General features: G+C 34.6%; 2 protein-coding genes across 4 annotated transcripts; one reads left to right on the top strand and one right to left on the bottom strand.

Moving 5' to 3' along the window:
• Window positions 1-3914: 3914 nt before the first annotated feature.
• LOC121970240 (chloride channel protein CLC-c-like) lies at window positions 3915-11413 on the top strand. Of its 2 annotated transcripts, none has more exons than XM_042520808.1 (8): window positions 3915-4215; window positions 5967-6194; window positions 7371-7571; window positions 8280-8457; window positions 8690-8952; window positions 9491-9760; window positions 9869-11000; window positions 11181-11413. In XM_042520808.1, exons 2-8 carry the CDS (start codon window positions 5992-5994, stop codon window positions 11271-11273), a joined length of 2340 nt encoding a protein of 779 aa, XP_042376742.1. In that variant the 5' UTR covers window positions 3915-4215; window positions 5967-5991; the 3' UTR covers window positions 11274-11413. The 2 variants fall into 2 exon arrangements, with proteins under 2 accessions (XP_042376742.1, XP_042376743.1); XM_042520809.1 differs by lacking the exon at window positions 3915-4215 and adding an exon at window positions 5176-5751.
• A 2136-nt stretch (window positions 11414-13549) lies between these two features.
• LOC121970239 (CCR4-NOT transcription complex subunit 11-like) lies at window positions 13550-23029 on the bottom strand. Of its 2 annotated transcripts, none has more exons than XM_042520805.1 (12): window positions 22801-23029; window positions 20318-20428; window positions 19121-19207; window positions 18381-18434; window positions 18125-18270; window positions 17895-18048; window positions 17682-17819; window positions 17449-17520; window positions 17302-17375; window positions 17081-17222; window positions 14238-14316; window positions 13550-13902 (listed from the first exon to the last, which is right to left on the bottom strand). In XM_042520805.1, the coding sequence occupies exons 1-12, from the start codon at window positions 22945-22947 to the stop codon at window positions 13805-13807; spliced, it is 1302 nt and encodes a 433-aa protein (XP_042376739.1). In that variant the 5' UTR covers window positions 22948-23029; the 3' UTR covers window positions 13550-13804. The 2 variants fall into 2 exon arrangements, with proteins under 2 accessions (XP_042376739.1, XP_042376740.1); XM_042520806.1 differs by having other exon boundaries at window positions 18125-18249.
• Between the last annotated feature and the right edge of the window lie 4762 nt (window positions 23030-27791).

Raw genomic sequence — 27791 nt, 5'->3', positions numbered from 1 at the left:
AAATAAACCACCAATAATAGGTTGACAAATAAATTTTAAATTATCTATATAAGCAGTACTGAACTAGCATTATCTAATAATATTGAAAATATTTTATAAGTTAAGTCATATTCTTCTAAAATTAAACATAATAATTGTGCGATGTTATGAGCATTATGTGATTCATCAAAAACTCTATAAGCTAATAATCTTTTTTGAAGGTTCCAAGAGTTATCGATCCAATGGCAAGTCACACCCATATACGAATATGTTTGCCAATGATTACTCCAAATATCGGAACATAAAGAAACTTTATTATCTAATTTACTAAATTCATCAATTAAATTTTTTTTTCTTGTTTTACTAATTTTTTAATTGTATGAGTAAGTGTAGTTCTAGGAACATGTTTAGCACATGGATTAAGAGATTTTTTACAAAAATCTTCAAATGTACATTTAGATCCAAAATTAAAAGAAAGATGTTCTACGGAAACAAATTTAGTTAATGATTCTCTTAATTTATTATTCAAATATAAAAATAAATCGAAATCAGTACTACCGTTAGTTGAAAAAAATCTTGATAATTATATTTGAGAACGGTTGAGTTCATATTCCGTCGGGTGCTTTGTTTCTACATGTCGTTTCAATGACCCATAGTCGTCGCCAACAGTGGCGAATCCAGGAATTCATACATGGAGGGGCGATTTTTACGTGAAACAAGGGGCGGTATTTTCTATCTCCACCGATGGAACCCCATACTACTAGGGGTTCCATTACCGGCAAGGGAGGGCGACCGCCGATGCCGCCCCCCTCCCCCCTCTGGATTCGCCCCTGGCCGTCGACTTGGAATTTGTAGGAAGCATTGCAGTGCTTACATTTTGCATGTATTTCTCTCGACGGAAGAGTGAAAATAGAAGACTTTAGAGAAGGAAGTTCCTAGGGGTGTAATCGAGCCGAGCCGAGCCGAACTCTTTGATGTTTGAGTTTGGCTCGTTTATAATCGAGCTGAGCTCGAGCTTTATTTAACGAATATATTCATGGCTTACGAGCTTATTCGAGCTTTTATCGAGCATAAACGAGCTTAATAAATATAAATTATAAATTTAAATATTCATTAAAAACTAAATTATATATTTTTTAAAAAAAATTATAATATTCTTGTTAAAATTTATAATTTTATTCTAATAAATAAATTTAATATATTTGTCTATGTTTTTCATAACTAGAATGTAAAATCTATCAATTCAATATCAAAACTATTATTATTTTTATTTAAAAGTTGATTTATGAGCTTGACGAACATGTTCACAAGCTAACGTGCCGAATATTGTGAAGCTTAAGCTTGGTTTGTTTATCTTAACGAGTCTCATTAAATGAGCTCAAACGAGCTTTTATCGAATCGAGCTTCGAATAGCTCACGAGCGGCTTGGCTCATTTACACCCCTAGAAGTTCCCGAACCTTAGAAGTAATTGCATCAGTACTTCCTTGTGTTTCGGGTGTCGGATTCGGAAGATGCTCGATCTCATCATTGGTGGATTGAATGTTGGGGTCCTCTTCCCGCGGATTCATTATTTCCTTTCCTTTCCGAGATAGAGATGATGCACATACCTCCGCGGTCTCCTTCTATTGTAATTGAAAATTAGAAATGAAAGCGTGTAAAGAATACAAAATTGAGATTAAGAGTAGAGAAGATGTGTGAAAATGATGAACTGAGCTCTCTATTTATATAGTTTTGATAATAACAGACACTAAATCATAGTCATTGATCAAAAAATGATCAAATGATCTTAATTGTTGAAAAAAATACCCAAAAAACCCCCTACCCTCTCCCAACGGCTAGGAACCGCCAGTTAACCGGTGGTTCAAGCCGTTAAAAAAAAATAAATTAGTTGAACCGACGGGCCAAACTGGCGGTTCGCCGGTTTTGTTCCAAAGGAACTGGAACTGACACGGCAACTTGCCGGGCTGGTTCCGATTCGACCCGACGAATCGAATCAATAGACTAGATCCGATTATGGGCTAGATCCAGACTAGATCCGATCCAGAGTCGGGTCTACTTGCAAGAAAAAAAGAGGTTATATGCAATTTATTTTTATATATTTACAAACTATAGGTGATTGGGAAAACGCATATTCACCTTTGACAAATCGTCCAAGATAGTATTACACCTCAAACACCTTTTGTATTTTTATAAATATAGGAATATTTAGAAATGATCAGAATCAACTTTTAAAAATAATAAATCAATGATTTAATTTCTTAAATATAAATATCGATGTTGATATTCTAAAATAATAAAATTTTCATTAAATTATATATTCAATATCCATTTTACCCTTCACTTATTCACAGAGTCTATTGCTACAGTGCAATTGACTCGGACATATTTTTCTTAAATAATTTAAAGATCTTTTATAATAAAAAATTTATACTTAAATTAATGTTTGAAGATATAAATATAATTATAATAATTAGATGAATACATTGTTGGTGCAGCGGAGGCCGACAAGAGGAGGGTGAATTGTTGAAAACAAAAATTAAACTATACCCTCCTCGTACTTTCAACTCAATTAGTGCAATAGTGAAAAATTAATAAATCAAGAAAAACTAAATAAATAAATACAGAGAAGATCAGGATTTTAACTTGGTTACAACCAAGAAGGTTGTTAATCCAGGGCAGTAGAAAAAGCGCAGTAGAAAAATTCTCCTTCTCTAAAGGCGGAGAAGTCTTTTACACTTTGGAAGCTCAGAACTATTGCTAGGAAACACTACACAGTTGATTACTTGAGTTGTTATTGAATTCCTAGCTCCAGGGGCCTTTATATAGGCTCTGGAAATCTTATCCCGAGAGTCCAAGGCGCCTCCAACAGGATTCAAGGCGCCTCCAACTCGATCTGCTGATAAAACTTTATCCGCAGCGCAAACGGTCAAACTGGCCTGCTCAAGGCGTCTTAAACAATCCATTCAAGGCGCCTTCAATGTGTTTAAGGCGCCTTCAAGGTTCCTGCTACAGTAATTTCTGCTACAGTAACTTCCAGCCTCTTTTGACTCCTTTTCTTCTTCACTTTGTCTTCCGAAGCTCCATTTGTTTGGGTGATTTCGGCCAACCGAAATAGGGCTCACCCGAACCCAATTTCCGGTCTTCCTCGGGCAGCCTTCCGTCCCGGCTTAACGTCCCTCGAACGTCGTGCACGCTCTTCACGCCCACCGGAGTACTCTTCCGCAGCCCTCTCGTCCTTCGGATGCACCGAGCCCGTCGGCTCCCTTCCCGTGCCATCCTTCTCGCTAGCTGCGTCTTCCGCTCGACTTCCTGTATTTCTAAGCTCCTGCACACTCAGACACAGGGATCAAACACAGCAGGACCAACTAACTTGGTTGATCACATCAAAACCACCACAGGGTCCAACATACATAATACTTAGTTTTATATTATTCTGATTTTTTTAAATTTATCATTTAGTTTTGATCAAAGATATAGAACTAAATTATATGTGTTCATCTATTTTTTTTAAAATTATATTCATACTCTCAGCCCATCGATTAGACATAGAATAGTATAATTTTATTTCTTTAACTAATAAATTATATTTAAAAAATTATTATTCTAATATGGTGTGTTAAATTAATTTTTTACAGATATGAATATAATTAGTAAAATTAAACAAATATACGAAATTTCATGTCATTCTAAATTTTTGAGTCCACCAATGAATCGGGATGACATGGATTCAAATCAAATCCTGCGTCTAGTTTTCCTGACTCTGCGTTCTGAAGGAGTTTCAATCATTTTTCACGTGGTTTTCCGGCCCAAATCATGCACCGCCTCCTTTGAAAATGAACAATCGTTCGATCAAGATCAAACGGCGGTTATACATCTCCGCTCCTGGCAACGTTTCCTATTTAAATCCGTCCCTTCGTTTTTTCTTACTGCCCTTTCTCTGGTCCGATTGCAGGGTGATTACGCTCATACCCCTTCCGTCAGGGAGGAAAATCCTCCCTTGCCTAGCAAGTCTGCCGCCTGTCCCTTTCTCTGGTCCGAGAGAGTGTGAAACCTCGTGAGCGATCCGCTTTTCGCCTCTTCGATCACGGAAAAGTTCGAATTGAGAGGAGAAGATCGATTTCCGGAGTGCAACTGATTGCTTAGCTTCCTGCGGATTCTTTTATCCGACGATGAACTGATCCTATCGTGAGCCAAGGTGGATCGAATCGAGCTTCAGGAAGAGTAGATCGATCGAGGTATCGCCTCTTCTTCTTCTTTTTTTTTTTCCAGATTGCGTGAGATGATTTCGTCTTCCTTTTTCTTTGTTTAATTGTTCGCAACCTTGAGATCGCCATTTACCGAGAGTCCATTTTAGCAAAGTTGCTTATGTTTACTCAACCCTAATAATTGGATAAAAAGAACAACCACTCCACTCCGATCGATTTTGTCAATGTTTGTTTCACCTGCCCAATCTAACGTCGCAACCTTGATCTGTTTTGCAAAGTCACATCGTGATGGAACATTAACTTCTCCTTAAAGAAATAGTCCTTTGTTTTTTCGATACTCTTCTCTTTCTTACTTTTGCTGCTTTCGAGTGACAAAAATACCACGTGGAAATTAGAGAGGAACGGGGCAAGTATGCCAAATAAAAGAAAGCTTAGCTCACCAACATCTTCTTCACCACGTGTCTAAGCACCGTAGGAAGCTATAGCAGTTACATTGCAATATACTAAGAATCTTTCTAGCTTTATTGACTATCTTTAGAAATTTTCTACAACTTCCTTTTTATAGACCATTAGGATAAATAAAAAGTCAATTATAATATACTAGAAGATTATTTAAAATAAGAGCTGAAATTAAAATATCATTGCGAGTTTTACGTAGATAAATAGTAATAATTTTTGGTTTGAATATGAATATATTTTAAAATTTTAAGTTTTTTAAATATAAATATATTAAGATCAATTTAATCAAATGATCTCAGATTGACATTAAATTAATTTTTATGTGTTCGTCTGTATTATATTTATGTCCTTAAATATTAATTTAATCTAATATATTGAATTAAATATCAAAAAGGTAGATGAGCACATAAAAAATTAATTTCATGTCAATCTGAGATTATTTAATCTATCAATCGATTTTATAATTTAATATTTTGGTACAGAATAAAATCGATTGATAGGAGTAAAAAAAAAAAGAAATGACACCTAATTTAGTAATTTTAAAATTATCCTAGCAATTTAGTCATTTTAAAAATTTACGTACGTGGTTAAAAAGCCCCATATCATTTGAGTTTGTGTTTTCAACTTTAGTTCAATTAAACCTTTTGTATATCCAAATAAATATTTTATTTTAATGATGGAATAGATGGAGAATACTTATTTGTTGGAATATAGGAAGAATTATTCCATGAAAAAAGAATAGTGCAGTATTCAAGCCTCTTTTGTTTTTTACCAAGTAATTAGAAACTTCAATTTTTTTATTTTTTTGCCATGTAAAAAAACGTCTTTGTCTTATCGTTGCACTGAAGGAATACCAAGGTCGAATCAGTACGCGGTAGAATTTCTACCATTACAAGTTCATACTTGCACGAGAGGCATAAGGTCGGAACAAAAATCAAATACAAACACGCATCTTAAATAAAATAATACTTTACCGAAATACGGATTAGTTTTGACTCATATCATATGCATTATTTTTTCTGCATGCCTTGCTTCTTTTCTTGTTCCTCTGCAAATCACACGGTTTTTTCCGGCCGCCTCTGCATCAGCCACCATCTTCGGAGTTGAGTGAGTAGTTTTCAGACCTACCAGCTTTAAAGATATACATGTCTTCCAATTGAGATAATTCGACCCAGCTATCTACGATGTACGTCCAATTCAAGCCCAACTGCCTGCCCACATCTATTTCAGTCTGCTTCGAGGATGAATTTTCTAGCTAAATTGCAACTCAAATAACAAACTATTTGTATGCATGCTCTCTGTTTAAGTTAATCTTGTGTTAGTACTACGAGGACTCGGAGAGGTGCCATGGAGCACCAGGAAGGGAACAATGACATAGAGAGCATGGAGGGAGCATGGAGGGCAGTCGAAAGATATGGATCGGGATTGAATGGGAAAGAGGAGGGAGGAAGTGCAAGCGAGCCTCTGCTTAGGAAACTCACCGGGAACACCACATCACAGATAGCCATCATTGGTGCCAACGTCTGCCCCGTTGAGAGCTTGGACTACGAGTAAGATTTTCTTAATTCAGATAAATAAGTGGTGTACTTCTGCGTGGCTTGTATATTGCAATTTTTTGTCATGTTTTTGGTATGTTTGGAAGTTCAAGAATACTGATTTCCACTCAATTTTGCATCCATTTAGATGGCTCTAGCACCATAATTAATGACTTCTATTGTATTTTTTTTTCCTTTTAAAGTAGTATCTAGTTTGAACGAATCTCAGAAGTACATGGTGAATAAGGTTTGGCTATTCTATTTCATACGTGAATTATGCCCGAAATAGAATTTGGGTATATGAACTTGTGGCAATTACTTGCATGAACTTATATGTATTGCAATTGGGTCCATCCGTCAAATTAATTCGGTGGGGACTGAAGAAAAGCTGACAAGGGTGCCTAAATATATGTTTAATCAGGAATGCTTATTTCTTTATTCTTTCGCTCACAATTTCTTTTTTTTTTCACCTCATTTCTCTCCCTCTCTCCATTTTAAACCAATCTTGGCAGCATGCCCCAGGACAAGACTATCATGAGGAAACATCACAATAGGGTAGTGCCGTCTACATTATAGGATTAGTAAAAAGTACAAAAGGAAGGATGAAGGAGGAAGGAGTAAGAGAAAGAAGAGAAAATTTATTATTTCTTATTTAAAAATCCTTCTAGGTACTTAGTTAGTTGTTCCCTTACTTTCTGTCAACTTATGTGATGAATGTATCCAACTGCTATGCTTATGTAATTTCATATGTGAGACGTGTCTGGATATCCCATTTGCACCTTACAACATGGTGACAGACAAACTACTGTTTTTAATAACTCACTAGTTTTTGACTTTTTACTTAAGTCAGTTCACAGCATGCACATTGAGGATCTTCTCCAGTCTTTTGACAACATTGCAAGAGGTGTGACCTACAGAATGAATAATTATACAAGGCCAATTCTGTTTTAACAATCTATTTTTCCACATCTATCCTTTGTTCTAAGGCCATCCCAACCGGTTCTTTTTCCACATTTTTTTAACCTTTCACTGAATTTCTAATTATGTTGGATTAAAAAACTACTGTTCATGAACTATCATTTCTGTCATCAAAGATTTTTTGTGAGCCTCATCTCATGCTCAATAAATTTAACTTTTTATTGCCATACTTCTTTTTTTGTTTGTTTGAAAAAACATTTACATTTTGCATAGAATTGTGGAAAACGATGTTTTCAAGGAAGACTGGCGATCGAGGAAAAAGGTTCAAATATTTCAGTACATTGTACTGAAGTGGACTCTGGCTCTTATGATTGGCTTGGCAACTGGGCTTGTCGGATTCTTTAACAATCTTGCAGTTGAGAACATTGCTGGGTTTAAGTTGTTGCTGACTAGTAATTTGATGCTTGAGCACAGGTAATCCCATAAACTATATCCCATTAATTTTGAAGATAAGGTCATTCAAGTCATATAAAATTTATCATATAGAGTACAAATTATCCCTAGATTGTAGAATACCCTTATTGTGCATTATTATCTAATTTAATAGTTCAACTTCAGTGACTCCTCTTAATAACTTAATATTCATATGGAAATTGTTGTAATAAGGAAAATATTAGGATCCAATATCCCAGGTCTGTGCTTTACCTGTGTTCAATTTTCATTAATGGAAAATCATAAGTATCCTTATATGATTTTTGCTAATTGTCTTCTCAAGAACCTAACTTGATCTTAGAACCTCTGAAGTCTAAAGGACTTTGGTTAGCAAATGTGATAAGTCATTATAGATGACCAACAATGTGATAACTTTATTGCATTGCATCTTCTCTCTGACAAAGTGGCAACTCTGTTTTGTTGTATGGTAAAACACTATATTAGATTCCTAACAAATTTTATAGTTTTAGTTAGGTACATCTGCTTGCTGCTGAAGGATAGTTTCTGATTTATAAACATCAGCAGACACATCGATTGATTGTAAAGGGACCATAAGCTTGCATAAAAAACTGTGTACCAACCTTTAGTTTTTGCCAACTTGCAGCTCTCATTTGAATCCAAAAAATATGCTCTCATAATTTATTGTACAATGTGAGCAAGACATGTTTCTAAGACTATGGTTCAATACAGGTACTTGACAGCATTTTTCGCCTATGGCGGTATCAATGTGATTTTGGCAGCAGCTGCAGCTACCCTTTGTGCTTATGTTGCACCTGCTGCTGCTGGGTCAGGCATACCTGAAGTTAAAGCATATCTCAATGGAGTTGATGCTTACTCCATACTTGCTCCTAGCACACTTTTCGTGAAGGTGTGTTTTTGAAATTTTAGTTTGAACTTCTAATCTAACTATACCATGCAATGACTTCATCAACTAAAGAATAAAATCTAGAAATACCTTTGGGTACATGTTTTGAAGAAAAAAAAACATTTAGTTGGTAGTTGGTAAAGACTAAAGAGTAATAAAAATGTTTAACAATTCATGTCTTTTTACAACTAGTTATTTATAGGAAGGAAATTTTACTTGCACTTCTGTTTTTCAGATATTTGGGTCCATTGCTGGAGTTTCTGCTGGATTTGTACTAGGTAAGGAGGGGCCAATGGTACATACAGGTGCTTGCATTGCCAACTTATTAGGCCAGGGTGGATCTCGCAAGTATCATCTCACATGGACATGGCTCAGATACTTCAAAAATGATAGGGATCGAAGAGATCTTATAACCTGTGGATCTGCAGCAGGAGTGGCAGCCGCCTTCCGAGCACCTGTTGGAGGCGTGCTCTTTGCACTTGAAGAAGCAGCTTCTTGGTAATAATATAAAGCTATAGAAACACCATTTTTTTCATATAATAAAAGACCTGAATCCTACCTTTCGGCATTGCGAGAAAGTGTTGACTGAAGGCACCGGACATTGAGAATAGAAGCATTTGTTTGAAGTGAATCAACGCATGTGCTTAACACTGTCTCAGACTGCATTGAATCCGTCATATATCAAGATTCCTAATTGTAACTATGAATAGGCAATTCTGGTAGCTTTTTCATGTAGAGCCAAACGAAGATCATGTTTCTTTTGTTTGGCAACAAAAGATTAGATACTGCAAAATAGTTGTGCCACAACAAGTAGGCTGAGCTACACTTGCAACATTAGCTTTACGATCCTAACTGTTTCAAACAAGTTCTAACAGATACAAGTGCATTATGAAACTTCAATGTTCTAAGTATTGAGGGTGTTTGTTCTATGTTCAGAAATGGAGAAAATATACTTGCCTTGTGCTTTCCATTGAATGAGTCGAATATCCTTAAGCCTGCAGAACTATATCGTTTGATAACATTTTTTTCTTCTCAGGTGGCGAAGTGCACTTCTGTGGAGAACATTCTTCACAACCGCTATTGTTGCTGTAGTATTGAAAGGCTTGATAGAGTATTGCCGTAGCGGAAAATGTGGATTATTTGGCAAGGGAGGACTAATAATGTTTGATGTTAGTTCAAGTGTTTCAACATATAACACTCAAGATCTGATAGCTATTGTTGCTATTGGATTAATTGGCGGAGTATTTGGAGCCCTCTTCAACTATCTTGTAAACATGACCCTTCGAACATACAGCTTTATCAACAAGTAAATTCCTTTAGTCGATAGCATTGCTGTCATGAATCACTCTGAATTCATATAAACTAAATTCAATTCTCGCCATTGAACTGATTGCACTAATCCATCGAATTGCAGGAAAGGTGCCCCATTCAAGATTCTCCTCACTATCATCATATCTCTCCTCACATCATGCTGCTCTTATGGGTTACCTTGGTTTGCCAGCTGCATTCCTTGTCCTGAGGATCTTCAAGAGGAATGCCCAACCGTCGGCCGCTCGGGCAATTTCAAAAACTTCCAGTGCCCCTCAGGTCACTACAATGACCTTGCTTCTCTCTTCCTCAACACCAATGATGATGCCATCCGCAATCTCTTCAGTGGCGGCACAGAGAATGAATTCCGCATATCCAGCCTTTTAGTCTTCTTCGCCGCAATTTTCTGCCTTGGAGTTGCAACATATGGCATTGCTATTCCTTCTGGTCTTTTCATTCCTGTTATACTTGCTGGTGCTACTTATGGAAGGATCGTTGGCACTCTTCTTGGTCCATTATCAGACCTTGACACAGGTCTCTTTGCCCTTCTCGGAGCAGCATCTTTCCTAGGTGGAACTATGAGAATGACAGTTTCTGTCTGTGTTATACTTCTCGAGTTGACCAATGATCTTCTAATGCTGCCTCTGGTTATGTTAGTCCTCCTCCTATCCAAGACAGTAGCTGATTGCTTTAACAGGGGGGTCTATGATCAGATGGTCAAGATGAAGGGGCTTCCATTCATGGAAGCCCATGCAGAACCCTACATGAGGAACTTGGTAGCAGGGGACGTGATATCAGGACCTCTGATTTCCTTCTCTGGTGTGGAGAGAGTAGGGAACATAGTCGAAGCACTGAGATTCACTGGTCATAATGGTTTTCCAGTGATCAATGAACCCCCCTTCTCAGATGCTCCTGAACTTGTTGGGCTGGTACTGAGGTCTCATTTGCTTGTTTTGCTGAAGGGAAAGATATTTACCATGGGAAGGGTAGAAACTGGGGTAGAAGAAGTGTTACAAAGATTTGGACCCTTTGATTTTTCAAAAGCTGGATTAGGCAAAGGGCTGAAACTGGAAGATTTGGATATCCTTGAAGAGGAATTGGATATGTTTGTTGATCTCCACCCCATCGCCAACACATCACCCTACACAGTCGTCGAGACAATGTCACTATCTAAAGCTGCTGTCCTCTTCAGGGAGCTTGGACTCAGGCACCTGTGCGTTGTGCCAAAGACTCCAGGGGTAAGAACTCTTTCCAAGAATACACGTATGTATAGTTCAAAAATTATAGTTCATATAGGCAGTGTGTTTTTTCTCTTAAAAATTTGAAAATTTGATGCGTTAAGGAGGCCATCCGTTATGCATATCCATTTGTTTTCCATATTATCAGGCACTTACGAATATTGTTTTTGCTCCATGCAGAGGCCTCCTATTGTTGGAATTCTCACTCGGCATGACTTTGTGCCAGAACACATTCTTGGGCTGTTCCCTCATGTCTCACACCGTCACAAATAGTCATTGTTACCACCGCAGTCTTAGGGTTTATCCCTATTTTTGAGAATGTTTGACTAAATTTATTAAAAATAATTTATAAATATTTGTATGTTAGATTTTATTTTAAAAATAAATTGTTAAAGTATTGTGTAAATTTATTACAATCAATTTAAAAATATTTGTATTGATGTGTTTGGTATTATAAATTTTTTTTATTAATAAAATTATCAAAAGAATATAATACTACTAATAGAGTGTTTTGAATTTTTTATTAATAGAGAATTTGGATGAATTTTTACATTGGAGAAGAGAAAAATTGGAAAAAGACGTCTGACGGAGAAGATGATACGGCGCTGAAAGAGAAAGCGATGGAGATAGAAAGATATTAGGTTTATAAAAATTTATGAAAGATAAGATGAGAATTTATAAAATTATATGAAGGTATTTTAGAGAAGAAAATTATTAAAAAAAATTTTTTTAAAAAAAATAAGGTCTCCCGTACTTTTTTAAAATAGCTTATAAATTCTAAAAAAAATTATTTTGATAATTTATAAATTGTTTGAAAAAAAATTTATTAAATAAATTTGAAGAGTTTATAAATTTCAAAATAGTGCTTTATAAATCCAGCCAAACACTCTCTTCTTTAAAGCAAAACAAAAAGGAAAGAAACAGAAAGGAAAACCGAGAAGAGAGACGTACTGTACTGATTACAATACTTGCAGCCTTGCAGGAAAAAGGGTATGTTGATATTGAAAGCCCTCTCGCTACCAATGCTCACATAGTTTCTTTCATTTTTTTAATGTTTTTTTTCAAGTAGGCATCAAATATTCAAATTAGATTAATCTCAGAGGCTCTGTAAGTTTCCATTAAAATTTTTCATGACTACGTGAATAAATAAAAAAACATTCATAATAAATGACCTATTAATTATTTAAGAGTATAGTAGAAAAAAATCTTCAATCAGAACTTAAATTTTGCATGTAATTTTCACTCATAAAAAAATTTTGTTTTCACTCCTGCATGTAAAGTTTTATTTACTTCAACTCCCTCGTGTAAACATTGTGACCTAATTGCCCCTCAAATTTTTTTGGTACAAAAGATCCAAAAATGAGTATAATTTAAAGAAAATCTAGTATATTTTCTATCCAATTGAGTATCATTTAAAGAAAATCTAATATATTCGAGTATATTTTTAATTAAAATTATCCTTAATATATTTTAAGTATAAATAGTCTAAAAATAAGTATAATTCCTATTAAATTCAATATTTTAAACTAGAATCGAGTATATTTTCTATTAAATTTAGTACGACTTTTTTCCTATTTAATATAATTCTTCCTAAATTCAGTATCATTTGAAAAAAATATAATATATTTTTCATCCAATTGAGTATCATTTAAAGAAAATCTAGTATATTTTACATCTAATTGAGTATCATTTAAAGAAAATCTAATATATTTTCCATCCAATTGAGGTGGAAAAAGAATCGTACTCAATTTGATAGAAAATATACTAGATTCTAGTTTAATTGTACTGAATTTAAGAGGATTTATACTCATTTTTAGACTTTTTATACTTAAAATATCAAGGACAATTAGGTAAATATATTAGACTAGGGAGTGAAAAGAAAGATTTTTTCCAATGGAGATGGCATACAAACTTATATTTGCTAATGGGGACTGCATGCAAATTTTTCCTTAATTTAACATCCTTAGGTCAACTACTCATTAAAAAAAATCATATATTAATTTGTCAAAACTAAAATTCAATTCTTAAATGCCTAAAAACAATTCTTAAATGCCTAAAAAATTTAAAAGGTACTTTGTCACTACACCGTTGCCAAGCCAAGCTCGTAGTTATTTCAGTAAAACTTGGATAGGTACCTATATATCATGATTTTATAAGAAAACAATCATCATCACTTGGATAGGTACCTATATAACATGATTTTATAAGAAATCACCACCGCAAGTTTACGTCATAGTAATGATGCAAAAAAAAAAAAAAAAAAAATGAGAACGTTCATATCAGATATTCCTCCACCATCCACCCAGGATGTGGAAAGGAGATGAATCACAATACTAAACGGTCTCCTATGAATTTATTCCTTAAGAGAATGAACCTAGAGGATTCAAACTTTACTCCTGTAATACGAATCTACCATCCATTTGCATCGTAGTAGTGCTTATACTGCAAGTTGTTGGAGCACAGTACAGTGTCAGCTTAAACTAAGTCTAACGCGTCGCTAAGAGTTAAAGCATGAATTAAATAGAGGGGAGTAGAACTCAAGCATACACTGAACCAATGGCGAGAAGACACTTCATCTAGAGAATGCATGAAACATGACTTCTTTTTCCAACATGGTATGTGAAATCGCTTAAATTTTACTCTCCAAACTCAAGAAGCTTATGGAGCAGCAGCATGATGCAAAAGTCTATGGCACAATGTTCCAAAAGGTCCATGAACGAAAGAAGAAAACACAAAACCCTCGGCAAGGATGTGTTGGGCAGGATGTACAAAATGGGGAGAAAGCAACATTTGAATTTGTATGATCACTCCAAGGTCTTGAGAAGTCTGAACAGGCCAGCAGCCTCCCTGATGCGTGAGAACTCAATGCAGAAGGCCTGGACTTCTATGAAGAGATCACGAACTGCACAACAAACAGACAAACATGTCAACGAAAAAAAAAAATCAACCCAGAATAGAATCTTAATTCACAGAATTAGAATTTAGTTATCAGAGTAATTAGCTAGCCAGCTTGAAATAAACTTGCACGAAATATATATCTATTTTCCAACTGGATTCATGAGTTCCATCCTGAATCGCCAAGCCAAGTCAATGTGGCACTAGACAAAGAACTAGAGCCAGAGCACATTAAGTCTATTGTATGCAGTCCTATCAAATTTGTTACACATTTGATTACTCCAAACAAATTAATAGTTGGAAATGCATGTAAGCATGATGAAAAAACAAAAGCAAACTTGCCGTTGATTATCTTGTTTCTGATAAGACTTTGCAGAAAGACACAAACCAACCTCACCAGTCTGTTTTGCATGTACTTGTCCTGAACATGGAAAAGAACATAAAATGCTAGAATCCTTTTATCAGCCATTAGAAAATAGACAACTTCAGGAACCAAATTGCCAACATTATAAAAGGTATAGCCCATTAAAATGAAAGCATACACTGAAACAGCAAAATACAATGGAAAAACAAGCTAAATTGGAGAAGTAAAACATTCTGTATGCTCCACTAACATGCATATTAAGATGCAAATGAAGTGCATGCTCAAAAGTGAGCAATCTATAATTAAGAGTTATATCAATTAGAGTAGGTGTATGGAGTACAAGGCCAAAGAAAACATTAAATTAATATAAAAAAATAATTTAATTGATTTTAATATTATTAATAATCAAGGGTTGTATCATTCAAACAAACACAACTTGACTCCAAACAGTTTGAACAAATATTGGCTTGGTGACGACAATGTTGACGATCATGGCAGCGATGACTGGATAAGACAAACATGGAAATAATAAACTACGCATTAGTCTCATTGGGATCTGTGTAGTTGACCCCAAATGGTTGGTACAAATACCTCATATTTGATGAAGATGGTGAGGATACATTCTAAGATGTCAACAGTTCAAAGTGGCAAATATTAGACAGCATCATAAACAATATTGAATAAGATGAACATAAATAAGAACTTTCACTGAAAACCCAAAACTGAGTATCAAACTTAATGTATCCGTCCCCTTAGATTCACGTATCAATAATTGTCTTAGGGCTACCCAACAAATTAAATTCTAAATGAGAGATACACCTAAAAATTAAGAATTTTTAGCTGAAACAAATAAGTGCAATGGACAAGTGAAATGTAACAAAGATTTTTTTTCTTTATTCATAGAACTGCGGAAACTCAGAAATTCTAGAACTAATATTACTGCTGACAACCATTATTTTGGATTAGAAAAACTGGAATTACAGAGGTATAGTAAGCAAAAGCAACTATGATGCATGGAACAATGCTTTAATAAAAGGAGTAGTCAAAAGAAGATGAGACTGACAATACACTAACACAGTGGCAGTAAAAGCAAACAATTCAAACTACCAAAAATTAAAGGTAAAAAAGAAACGAAGTTTCACCTCTAAAGGGATGTAGGTGCACACAAGTCATAACTTCCCTAACAATTATCAAAATTGATCATCACTTGCACAATGGAACAAATTTCAACTGTTGCTGTCTCTTAGATGGATGTTTTAATGAAAGGATGTAGTCTAAAGAAGATGAGATTGACAATAAACTATCACAGTGGCAATAAAAGCAAACAATTCAAACTGCCAAAAAAATTAAAGGTAAAAAATAAATGAGGTTTCATTTCTAAAGGGATGTAAGTGTTGGGACCTTGACGTTCGTTAGAGAGGGGTGAATAGCGTCTCACCCAAATCGCCACTTCCTATACTTGTTAATACGCAGCGGAAAACAAAAATACAAACTAACAAGAAGAAAGCTAAACCCTATAAACAAAAAGGAAAGACAATAAACCAAAACAAACCGTAACAAGGCGTTTACGTGATTCGGAGATTAGGGCTCCTACTCCACGGCTGTCCGTAAGGTAGATGATCCCAATTCGTCGGTGGATGACTCCTCGGAAACCTCCGGCTAGCTCAAACCTCCTTCTCGATGGAGAAACCTCACCACAACCTTGATCTAAACACTCTTAGATCACAAGAAGAGTTTGGAGGCTTTGGAAGACTACTAATAGGGGTTAATCACCTCTATTTCATCAATCTTAACTAAGCTTCCAATGCTTGGTTATATAGGCCACGGGTTGGAAAACCCCGCCAACCAGTCGACAGCCAAAACCATTAGTCGACTGTCTCTATGGAGATTCGACTGTTACAACCCAACGGCTCGATACTGATACTTCCATCAGTCGACTGATTCATACTAATCGAACGAACAGAAGCATTCTTTTCGCTCCCAGCCGACTGCCCGGTCAACCGCACCAGTCGACTGATGAAAACACCAATCGAGTGCTACAGTACTGCTACAGTAACACTACAGTAAAAACCCTAATCCTAGTAGTTAACCCCCGAGTATATTCACTCAGCACTTGTCCTCGCCCAACCAACCTAGACCTAGCCTTCTAGCCTCCTCCATCAGCCTTGCGTCCCTCGGATGCCTCCCTATCCTTCACGTCTTGTCTTCTGAAGCTTCCATCGATCTTATCATTGTTGTCGGATCTTCCTTTGCCAAGAGGTCGCGCCTCCGGGATTTCATCCATTGTCAAGTCACACTTGGACTTACGTTGCCAAAACTATATGCTTGGACTTACACCGCCAAGACTCATCCTTAAACTTTCCTCATTTGCCAAGATCACCCTTGGAATTTCCTTGTTGTACCTATATCCTGCACACTCACAATGCATATCAAATACAACAATAAACCTAACTTAACCCTTTGTCCAAACATCAAAACCTAGGGTACCTAGATTGCTCCAACAGTAAGCACCAAAGTCAAGAACTTCCTTAACGATCATCAAAATTGATCATCACTAGCACAATTGAATGTGCAGGGCGTTGGACTGACTAATCCATAAATTCATCTCAATTTTTTGTCTAATAATCAAGCTTATCATCACTAAGACAACTATGCCAAATCATTTAGAGCTACTAAGAAAAATACAAAAATGTTTTTTATAGGAAAATCATCATACTATGCAACTCAAAGACAAACAGATTTTTTTTCAGATGTAGTGAGTTAGTAATTCAAAACCAATGCCTTCAAAAAGTGACAGCATTGAGAATGAAAGAAGAAGAACCTTTATGTTTTCACATGATGCTATACAGTTAGTGATGTACATGTGTACAAACTCAGTTGGTAGATTAACTGCAGTTGTCAGTCTGTTGACTACTTCCATTGAGTGTAGACTCATTTCCATATTCACAAGAACAGTGAAATACCTGCCAACCAAATTCTGATAAGAAAAACAGGCATAGCACCCACATATTTATCACTGGCACAAATATCAAAAGATCTTACTCTGAAATTTCAGGAGAATTCATCAACTTTGAAAGAACTTCGACAGCAATAAGTGGGTTGTGCTCAACAAGATCCTAGAAAACACAGATATAATCTCATCACAAAATTTGAAATGAGATATCACATAATAATGAAAATAATACAAACCGGTAGCTTTGAAGGAGTAAGTCCACAATGATAGACGAGTTTCGCATCCTTTGCAAGTTCTAACACAAATTGCTGCAAGAAGAAACAAAAAGAAAGGCCACATTGTTTCATTAATATAGAAAATGTTGGCATAGGTGAAGGGAAAACAACTAGTAATGTTCATAGAGCACAGCTGAAATATTGGCCACTATGACCAACAGATGCTACCTAGTTAGCGTGAAAAAGAACATGACCTCTTGTTGGGCAGGTGCAAGTGGGCCTTTTAATGCTTTAGCAATCAAATCTCTCACTGCAGCCCCTCGACTGGTGTCAGCACACATGCCATAATCCCACAAAAGCTCGTGATTGCTGTCAGGATTGAGCCATATAAGCTGTACAAGAATTTGCAGATTAATAACACTAGAGAAAACAATTGAACACGCAAGGTCTCAGGTAAAATCTTTTACTTCTCCATCTAACACTGGGAGCATCGGTGGTGCAGGCCTTATCCATTGTGGACCCAATCCTTCAACAGACAAGTTTTGCATTAAACCTAATATAGCATTGCCTCTATCATCAGAACCAATTCTTGGTTTTGTTCCTGCAGCTGAAAGCTTTGGCCTGAAACAGAGCAATATTACCACAAGGCTCCTAGGAAACTTCTTATATATATCAAGAGGAGGGATATGTTGTATACTCATATGGAGTGGCATCAATGCCGATAGATATATCTGGATCTGGAATAATATTTTTGACAGATGCAGCTTGGAAAATGCTGTAATATGATTTGGACTGTACACCATCAGCATATAGCTTCTGCAGCTGTTCACGTTGAAACAATTCCTAACAACAATAGTGTAATTACCAGAAGATCATGCCCAAATCACAACTCAGCAAAGAAATTATCCTCAGTTGATATGTTACCAATACAACATTTCTAATTATTATCTTACATAGGATGAAGAATCAAATCCTTTGATGTAATCAACAGCCGACAGCTTCATGACCTGATCAACAGCCAAAAAAGCTAAGACATAAGATATAAAATGTGTAAAATTAGATTCTAAAATGTAGATATAGTTATCTCCTAAAATCAACTAATTTAAATAAAATACAAGTTAAACATGATGGTCGCTGAAGTGACCTGTTCCCTTAATCCAACCTTTTGCAATATTATTGACAGCCCGAGTGCCTAACTTCCAATTCCAAATTCAAATTTCTCAACCAAAAAATTCATAGAGCGCGTTAACATACATTGCTCAATTCTCTTAACTTCAAATAAAGAACATCTCAAATTGAGCCATGTAGTCAGAATGATCATGATTTACTGTACTTATCATTCATTTTTTTGTATTTTTGTTATTAGAATGTTAACAAGTGGACACTAGAACATGCCAATTACTTCCAAAGAAAAAAAAAGGCAACCCGGTGCACGAAGCTTCCGCCATGCGGAATCCCGAGGAAGGATCCATTATACGCAACCTTACCCTATTTTTTGCAAGAGATTGTTTCCAGGATTCGAACCCGTGACCTTCTAGTCACATAGCAACAACTTTACCGTTGCGCCAAGGCTCTCCTTCCAATTACTTCCAAAGATATTTTGGAAAATATCATACTAGATTAACAAGTGTAATAGAAAGAAATAGCACATCGTACAATAAATGCAGCTGAAGGACAAAATAAAAGTAACAACCTCTCTGTTATTGTTTCCACCTATAGATCCGAGTAAAAGTTGAATAAACACCATCTCCATTTTTACTGAGGTATCATCACTTGCTGCCTGTAATTACAAAAAATTGCTGATTTGCAAGAGAATGCAAGCATAAGAAGTTTTAATTCCTTTAAAGAATTATAAGTGATTGAAAAATATGTATATCTAAGTTCGTAGTTCTTTCAATCTATGCATGTCTTCTTTTTCTCTATGCTCTTCTACCAAGTAAGCTGCAAATTTGTTGATATTATCATAAATGATCTGTTGACCTAACCAGTTATTTCAATAGTTGTTGGTATTGTAGCTATGAGTTATTTTGAATCTCAACTTATAACTAAACAATAGAAGTCAAAGAACAATATAACGGTATAATATTTGAATCTACATATTAATTTTGTAATATGAATAAGCATGTGACCAAATGAAGAAAGATAGCAAGTTTTTGCCATGCTGACCCCATGCCCATAGATCAAAAGACGATGTGAAGGAAACTGTTAAAAAAAAGGATAAGCAATAAATTCCAGTTATTCTGGTGGGGCTAATATGAAATTATACTGTAAGCGAACATCATCAGAGCAAATAAAGGTACCATGTTGATGTGAAATAACCCAAAACCCAATACTTGTTCTAAATGGGACAAGGCCAAGATCAGTGTTCAGAAGCACTCAATTGGAAAACCCGATCACATGCCAATGTGTGGCAAATGGACCAGAACTTGATATGTTTCTATCTCATTGGGAGCATACAAATCTCACTATCGAAGCAAAAATTTAAAGGTAGGATCAGCTTCTAGAATAAGAGTCATACACTGATGTTGGTCTACCACTAAAGCCATCAAATTCCAAATCAGACAGAAAATCATCTTCAAGATTCTAATTTTATCACAAAAATAAATACTTGTAGAGTCCAAATTTATGCAGTATGGTGTTATAAATGTTTTGACAATTAGTTAAGTGAAACATAGCAGTCAAGTTTGCATGTTTCTGTTTCTTTTATTATTAAAAGCTTAAAGCTGAAAGTACGCAAAATGAAACTAAAGGTAAAAAATCTGGCTAAGAGAACTACCAAACATATGACACTCTTCAAGGCTAAAAATGAAATTGTATGACACAATTAACAAAATAATATAAGTATCTGTAATTCAATCAGTTCATGATTTCAAAATCCAAACATACTCACATTTACAAGTAATGAAATAAACGGATTTGATGATGGCGGATTAGAGGAATAAGTCTGATGAAGTATAGCATATGCAACCAAACGCTGACTAGGCTTCAACAAAACCTTATCCTGGATATGGCGAGAAGAAAATTAGAAGTGTGTTAAACATAAATAAACATTCATTACGATTAGCAAACTACCATGAGTGGTGGAAAAAAAATCTCAATTTGATTTACTTGAAGAATTCATGATAATCTTTCTATGAATCACTATACTCCTTGACAAGAAAGTTCAAACAGAAATAAAAGGCATTAATACTCAGTAATGGAAGGGTGTTCAATCATGTTAGTAAAGAAGAGTGGTTACAAATACACCTTGGTGATGCTGGACAGGGGTCTAGCTTCCTTGAGCTACAGAGTATACAAAATTCAGGATATCCAAAAGGAAAGATTAGTTCATGAGAACAATGTTCTAGTGATTATGGTTGTCAAGACTATGGTCTAACCTTAGAATTGTACAATCCTCTGATATAAATTGGCCTAAATAATCCCAGGTTCAAAGCAGGATCGGAATTGAACTTGGATCTCAAGAAACCTATAATCCAATTCAATGCTCTCTACGTTCATAGGTAGGATCTATATCTTGAGAACCTTGACTATATGAAATATAGTTAATTGCATAGACAAGAGAATGTTTTTCATACCATATATACAAAAAACAAAGACTATATGAATGCCACTTTTAATTCCCGAGCACGAGAATCGTGTTTAACTTTATCATTGTCTTGTAGCCTATAAAATTTACTATTTTGCTACTCAAAAGAGAAACATCTTCACACTTAAGTTTGAGCATTAATCTAAAAGTGGAAACATTGCGACAAAATGATGATACATTCCATATCTAGTCTAGTTAATCATCTTCTATAATGCTCTTTGGTATCTTATAAAGGATGTATTCATAAAGCATAGCTACTGAAGCATGTTACTCAATAGTTTAGAGAGACATGCACTCATAGATTAATTTTTCATTTAAAGAAAGTTGCCCCTTGTGGCATATATATTAGTCTCAGCAATGTGGTATATCCACATTTAATGAGCGAAAGAACACAAAAAAAAATATTTTGCTAGGGCATATGTAAACTTGTATAACAATACTATAATTATGGCAACATAAAATTTAACAGAAGATCATCCCACTGAAAACTAAAAGTAAGACAATGGTTAAACCTTACAAAGAAGCTAGTAAGTTTGACACAATCACAACTCACAATAAGCAAGTGAAAAGGTCAGCTACAAATTAGATAATGTTATCTCTAAGAATATACATATAAATAGAACAGTAAGAAATCTTGTGGCCCAGTGATGCCAGTACAAAAAGAGAACCAATTCTTACACCTCCGGTGATGAAAAGAAAATGATGATGAATCAAAAAAGGAGCAGCTACTGAGTATCTAGGAATTTAAAAGTAATAAGATAGGATACATAAAAGATAAGGGAGAAAAGGACGAAAGAAAAATAATGAGACCAATTGGTTTAATCCATCAAATGATCCAAGTCAAGCCTTCTGATTGAAACAGTTGAGTATCCCACATCGTAACTCACATTTCATTTCCCAAGCAACAACTTAAATTTCCAGGCAAAAGATGCAATAGGATGGTGGAGACAAATTATGCGAATTGGAGTCAGTGTACTCCCCATATAACACTGAACACCTGAATTATATACTCAAATTCTTTTTAAGAAAAGAAAATAAGCCTATGGTGTTCATATTTGACGCCATAGGTTCCATCAATATTACAATACTAACTTGGATGAAAAAAATGTTTGGTTCTTTTCCGAATCAATCATCATTGGTTAACATAATCATGCATTTAGAGGTTTTAAAGTTTCTTTAATAATATACCACCCCAATTCACAGATATTTCAAAATAAATACAAGCACTAAATACGAAATTTTTTTGCAGACAAATATTATCCTTTAGTGTTCTGCCTAACAGCTGTGTTATCATAGTAGCATCAAATCAACAAGAGGGGGCTTTATAGATGTATAACAGAGAAAAAAAAACACAATAAATAAAAGAAAAGGCATGACCATAATGACTACAAAACTGTATGAAGCGAAGTATTTTTTTAATTGCAGAACCATCAAAATACACTGGCAAAAACCATCGTCCATCAAAAAAGACAAGGCAGCATTACTAGGAGCAGCCTTAGGTCGTGACGCTGTTCCTGGAAAAGGCATTTAAGATTAAAGAATATCTCATTTTTAAAGGCTTAGGCAATTTAATATCCCTTCAGCTAAATGACCAACAATACTAGGCAAATGGGGTTCAAAGTAAGATGGCAGATAGAACCATTTTATAACCTAAAAACAAAGCGAGATTCAAATCGCGCAAACTTAACCCATTAAAACATAGAGCAAACCCTCGAGGAAGCGAATCTTGATCCATTAAACTTATTCCACTAGTAGGGGGAAAAAAAAAAGGCAAACAAATCTCCTACCTCGAGGAGGATAGCAAGGGAGGAGCAAACCCTAAACCGGGCTTCCCGTGGGAACTGCGATTGGTAAGCAGCGACGATCTCATCGAAGGACTTCGACTCTGATTCGAGCAAGGCGAAGAGGTTTTTGGACTCCTCGATCGATAACATGACGGCAATCGAAGGAAACGGCGGAGGAGAGTGCAGCGTCGCCACCAAACCAGCGCAGGGGGCTTGGCGTCGACTCAGTGCGTCGATATTTAGAATATGTTAAGCAGCAGTTTTTATAGGTGGCATTTGCCTGTTTGCTGTGTCAATAGCGATACTGAATCACTATGCAAAGTAACTGGCTCTTAAAATTGAATATTCATATCAAATTAACATGATTGAATTGTTAAAGCATCCATATTAATTTATCTAGACATAAAATTTATCATAAATTTTTATATTTTATATAAAAAAATATTTACATCAATTATTTTATCTATTTAACATATTTAGATTTCATAAATAATATTTTTTTTTAATTTAGAGAATGCAATACATTCTCTAAACATTAAAATATTATTTAATTTAAGAGAAAGAGAAAATAAAGGAATGAATTGAATAATAAAAAAATAGATATTACATAAGAAAAGAAAAAAAATAAAAATGGAAGAGAAAAAAATAATTAAAAAAAAAGAAGATAATAAAAATTTTAGAATGACTGATTATTGATCTAAATGTATGAAATATTTCAAAAAATGAAATTTGTAAAATTCACAGTGATCTTCCATAGTAGATCTTGATCTTCGCTTATCATTGGAAGAACGATCATAAACAAATTGTGCTTGTCGTCAAAAGAACAATCACGAACGAATTAGAAAGTTCTTCAAGATTCACAAACCAAATCTCACAGAGGTATGTTCCATCTATTACTTGCTCACCACCTCTCACCTTTTCGATTCCTTGGACCCCTCATATATAAAGGCGAGGAAGATGAAAGGTCGCTCATAAAGGAGAAAGGTGAAGGGAAAGAGGCACCCTTTCATTTTCATAACTCCTACATCTCCCACTAGTCCAAGTTAATCCATACAAGTTAACTAGTCACAAAGATCATGAAAGTCATATAGATTATATTATAATTAAGTCACAAAGACTAGAGCAAAACACTGATTAGTCACAAAGACCAAATAAAAACATCCAATCAATATTTTAGGGAAAATGGTTCGTATGACGACAAGCACATTGAGCAATTATTGTTAAGAAGATTGTTACACCTTACATAACTGTTCTATAGAATAAATTGTTAGAGTATATACTAAAAGCCTAGCTTTTGGTATAAACATTTATCTAAAAATAAAAATCACATTGGTCAAATGTCTACATTTATGATAAATGTAGTTGTTTAATTAATTTATATTGTAGATAACATGGTGTGTGGTGTCACACACAGAGGATCATGTTATCAGCACCTTATAAATTATAAATAGTAGCTCACGACCAAAATGGAAAGGAACAAACCATTGGAAGGTCGTAGTGTAATTAGATATTAGTTTATCTTAACTATATAATTACACTAGTACACTCAGAGTGTATTGAGTAGGACCATTAGAGGTCGTTTTTTTTATACTGATTTTATAAAGGAACAAAGACCTCAGTTATTATGGAAGTGTGTGCTCTTAATCCTAATATAATAACAAGCACATATATTTGATATTTATTTCTTTAATTTATCAATGGCTGATGTTTAGTTCGATAAATCAATAAGCCCGATAAGTTAGAAAATGATATTACTTATAGTGTGTGTTTTGATTATAGAAGGAAACTGTGTCCTAGTAATCTAGGTTGATAATGTCCCCAAGAGGAGCTCATAAAGATTGTCATGTTAAACCCTGCAGGTGGACTTAGTCCGACATGACGATAAGGTTGAGTGGTACTACTCTTGGACTAAGATATTAATTAAATGAGTTGTCAGTAACTTACTTAATTAGTGGACATTCGACATCTTAAACACAGGAAGACTAACACACTCATAATAAGAATGAGCCCAAAAATGTAATTTGAGATTTGTGCGGTAGTTCAATAATAGTTCTTTAGTGGTATGAATTATTATTGATGAAGTTAAGTTGTGTGTTCGGGGCGAACACGGGAAGCTTAATTTCATCGGCAGATCAAAACCAATTCCTCCTCTCGGTCCCTATCGTAGCCTCTTGTATATAGAGATTTATACCCACCACATACCCACCTTTTTACCCATCCTAATGGGGTCGGCCAAGCTAGCTTGGAATCCAAGCTAGGGCCGGCCAAGACCAAGTGGATCAGCCAAGTTGGTGGCCGGCCAGAGCTTGGGCCCCAAGCTTAGGTGGCCGACCACTAGAATATTAAAAAGAATTTTTATTAAAATTAGTTCTTATGTGGATATCATGTTTTTAAAAGAGAGTTTAAAATTTAAATATTTTCTTTTATAGCTTTATACAAAATATTAAAAAAATATTTGAAATCTTTCCTTATTTGTAGATTGAAAGGAGATTCTAATTTTGAGAAAACTTTCCTTTTTAACCATAATCATAATTTAAAAGAGAGTTTTAAAAATTAAATATTCTCTTTTATTAGTTTCTACAAAAGATTAAGAAAATATTTGATATCTTTCCTTATTTGTAGATTGAAAGGAGATTTTAATTTTTAGAGATAACTTTCCTTTTTGGAAATCATCCACATGTTTAAAAAAATATTTTATTTTATAAAATTTTCTTTTTATAATCCACCATGAAGGGAAAAATTATTGGAGAATTTTTTTATAAATTTTCGAAAACAAATTAGAAAATTTTAATTTTTGTTTTAATTAAAACTCTCCTTGTTTCGGGAAAATAAGTGGCCGGCCATATGAATTGAGAAAAGAAAATTGATTTTTAATTAATTAAAATTTTCTTTTCATAGCAAAAGAATTAAGGAAGTTTTTATTAAAATTTCCTTATTTGCCAAGACCAAGGATTATAAAAGAGGGGGTAGAGGTGCCTTCATAACGAACGACTCTATTCTTTTCTTCCTTTGTGTGGTCGGCCCTAGGGTCTCCTCTTCTCCTTCTTTTCTCTTCCTCCTTTGTGGCCGGCGGCATCAACACAAGAGCTTTTCATGGTGGTCGGTTCTAGCTAGGAGAAGAAGGACAGAAAGAAGACTTTGTTTCTAGCATCCCTTGGAGCTTGGTGGTGGTGGCCAGACCTTTACTTCTCATGGAGAATTAATGGTGGCCGAATCTAGCTTGGAGAAGAAGGAGCTTGGTGGTTCTCGTCTCGGAAGATCGTTGCCCACACAACGTCCGAGATAAGAAGAGGAATACGGTAGAAGATCAAGAGGTTATTTTGCTTACAAAGAAAGGTATAACTAGTAATTATTTTCCGCATCATACTAGTTTTCTTTGTATAGTTATTTATGGAAATACCAAACACAATAGACATATGATTCTAGAGTTTTCGAAATAGTTTTTTCGAGTTTGTGTTTTATTCTTTTTCGAATTTGTGATTCGATTATTCTTTTTTTTTTTTAACCTAGAGTTATTTAAGGAAATAAATATTAGCTTTCCTTAAAAGGCTCTGCCTAGGCGGTGGTGGTTGCTCCCATATCTAAGAAGGCCATGTGCCTCGCCATGCAATCCTGGAAGCCAATTTTGTAAATTAATATTTATGGAATTAATAACTTAGGTAGATTTGAATCAATAGTGTTAAGTTCCGCTTGCGATTCAAATCTAAACCATTAAGAACAGATAAGTTAAATTTGGAATCAATGATGTTAAGTTCCGTCTGCGATTCCTTATTTAACTTCTAAAGAACACAATAGGTTATTTAAGGAAAGGTTCAACACTTGTATAAAATTTTTTGTACAGTGAAACCGGTACGATTTCTTAGGACTAAATGAATAAAAATTATGTATTCACATTTTAATTGTATTTTAAAATTTTTTATTTCTATTTTAAGTGATAAATAAATTGTGATAATGTCAAAATTTTAAATTTAGATTATATATTTTAAATAAATATTAATGATAATTGCATACGGTTAATATCACATCTTAACTGTAGTGCGCGGTGTGCATTGTGAGTATTTTTAATTGCACCACACACCACGTAGTGTGATTGCTCTTAACTATAACGTGCATCGCGAATGCTTTTAGCTACAGTATGTGGTGCGTGTCACGAATGCTCTTAATCGTGATGTGCAACGCGCACCGTGAATGCTTTTAATTGTAGCGTGTGACACGCGTTGCCGACAACTTATGACTTTCAATAGCTTAGTTGTGCATCATATGGATGTGCGTTGCGAATAAAATAATTACGTGTTGCAGAAAGTTAAATTTGTTTTAGTATGTATCAGCTTGAAGTTAATAAAAATGATGATTAGAAGGTTTTCAAAATTTATGAATTTAAAAGAATTGATACACACACATAATTTATTGTAGGGATATCAGAATCTAACACCGTAAATATTTTCATTGCACTATCTCTTCCATTATATATCAACTTTTTAAAAATTTAAATCCCATAGGTTTATTGATGGATATAGAAAATTTTGATTGGACCCATTCTAACTATTATGAATTTTTATAGTGCTCCAGAATTAAAATATGTCATTTATTATTATTATTTTTAAAAAATCAACACTATAATAGCATTGGTGTTGATATTTAAATTATGATGGTGTTGATATTAAAAAAGGAAAAATATAAAATGATGGAGTCCAAAAAAATGAAATGGTGGATCATAAATTTATACGTTTATCTTTGAATTTTTATTTAAGATTTTTTTTATGTATATCATTGCTCATTAAGAAAAACGACAAGCAACTGTTAATGGGAGGGAGGTAATATGAAAATTAAGTACATTTGTTTTTTGAAGAATAAAACTTTGATATAAGTGGTAAGGGTAAGATGAGAATTGTTTTTTGGGGAAAATGAAACTGGACATTCGGAAATTTGAATAAGTTCAAAAGTTTATATATTTATGTTATGTCATATTTTTTAATCAAGTTGAATTAAAAAGA

This window comes from Zingiber officinale, chromosome 4A (genome assembly GCF_018446385.1).
Source record: "Zingiber officinale cultivar Zhangliang chromosome 4A, Zo_v1.1, whole genome shotgun sequence".
In the NCBI taxonomy this organism is placed as follows: Eukaryota; Viridiplantae; Streptophyta; class Magnoliopsida; order Zingiberales; family Zingiberaceae; genus Zingiber; species Zingiber officinale.
The sequence above is the reverse complement of the archived record's forward strand: the minus strand, read 5'-3'. Positions and strand labels throughout refer to the sequence as shown.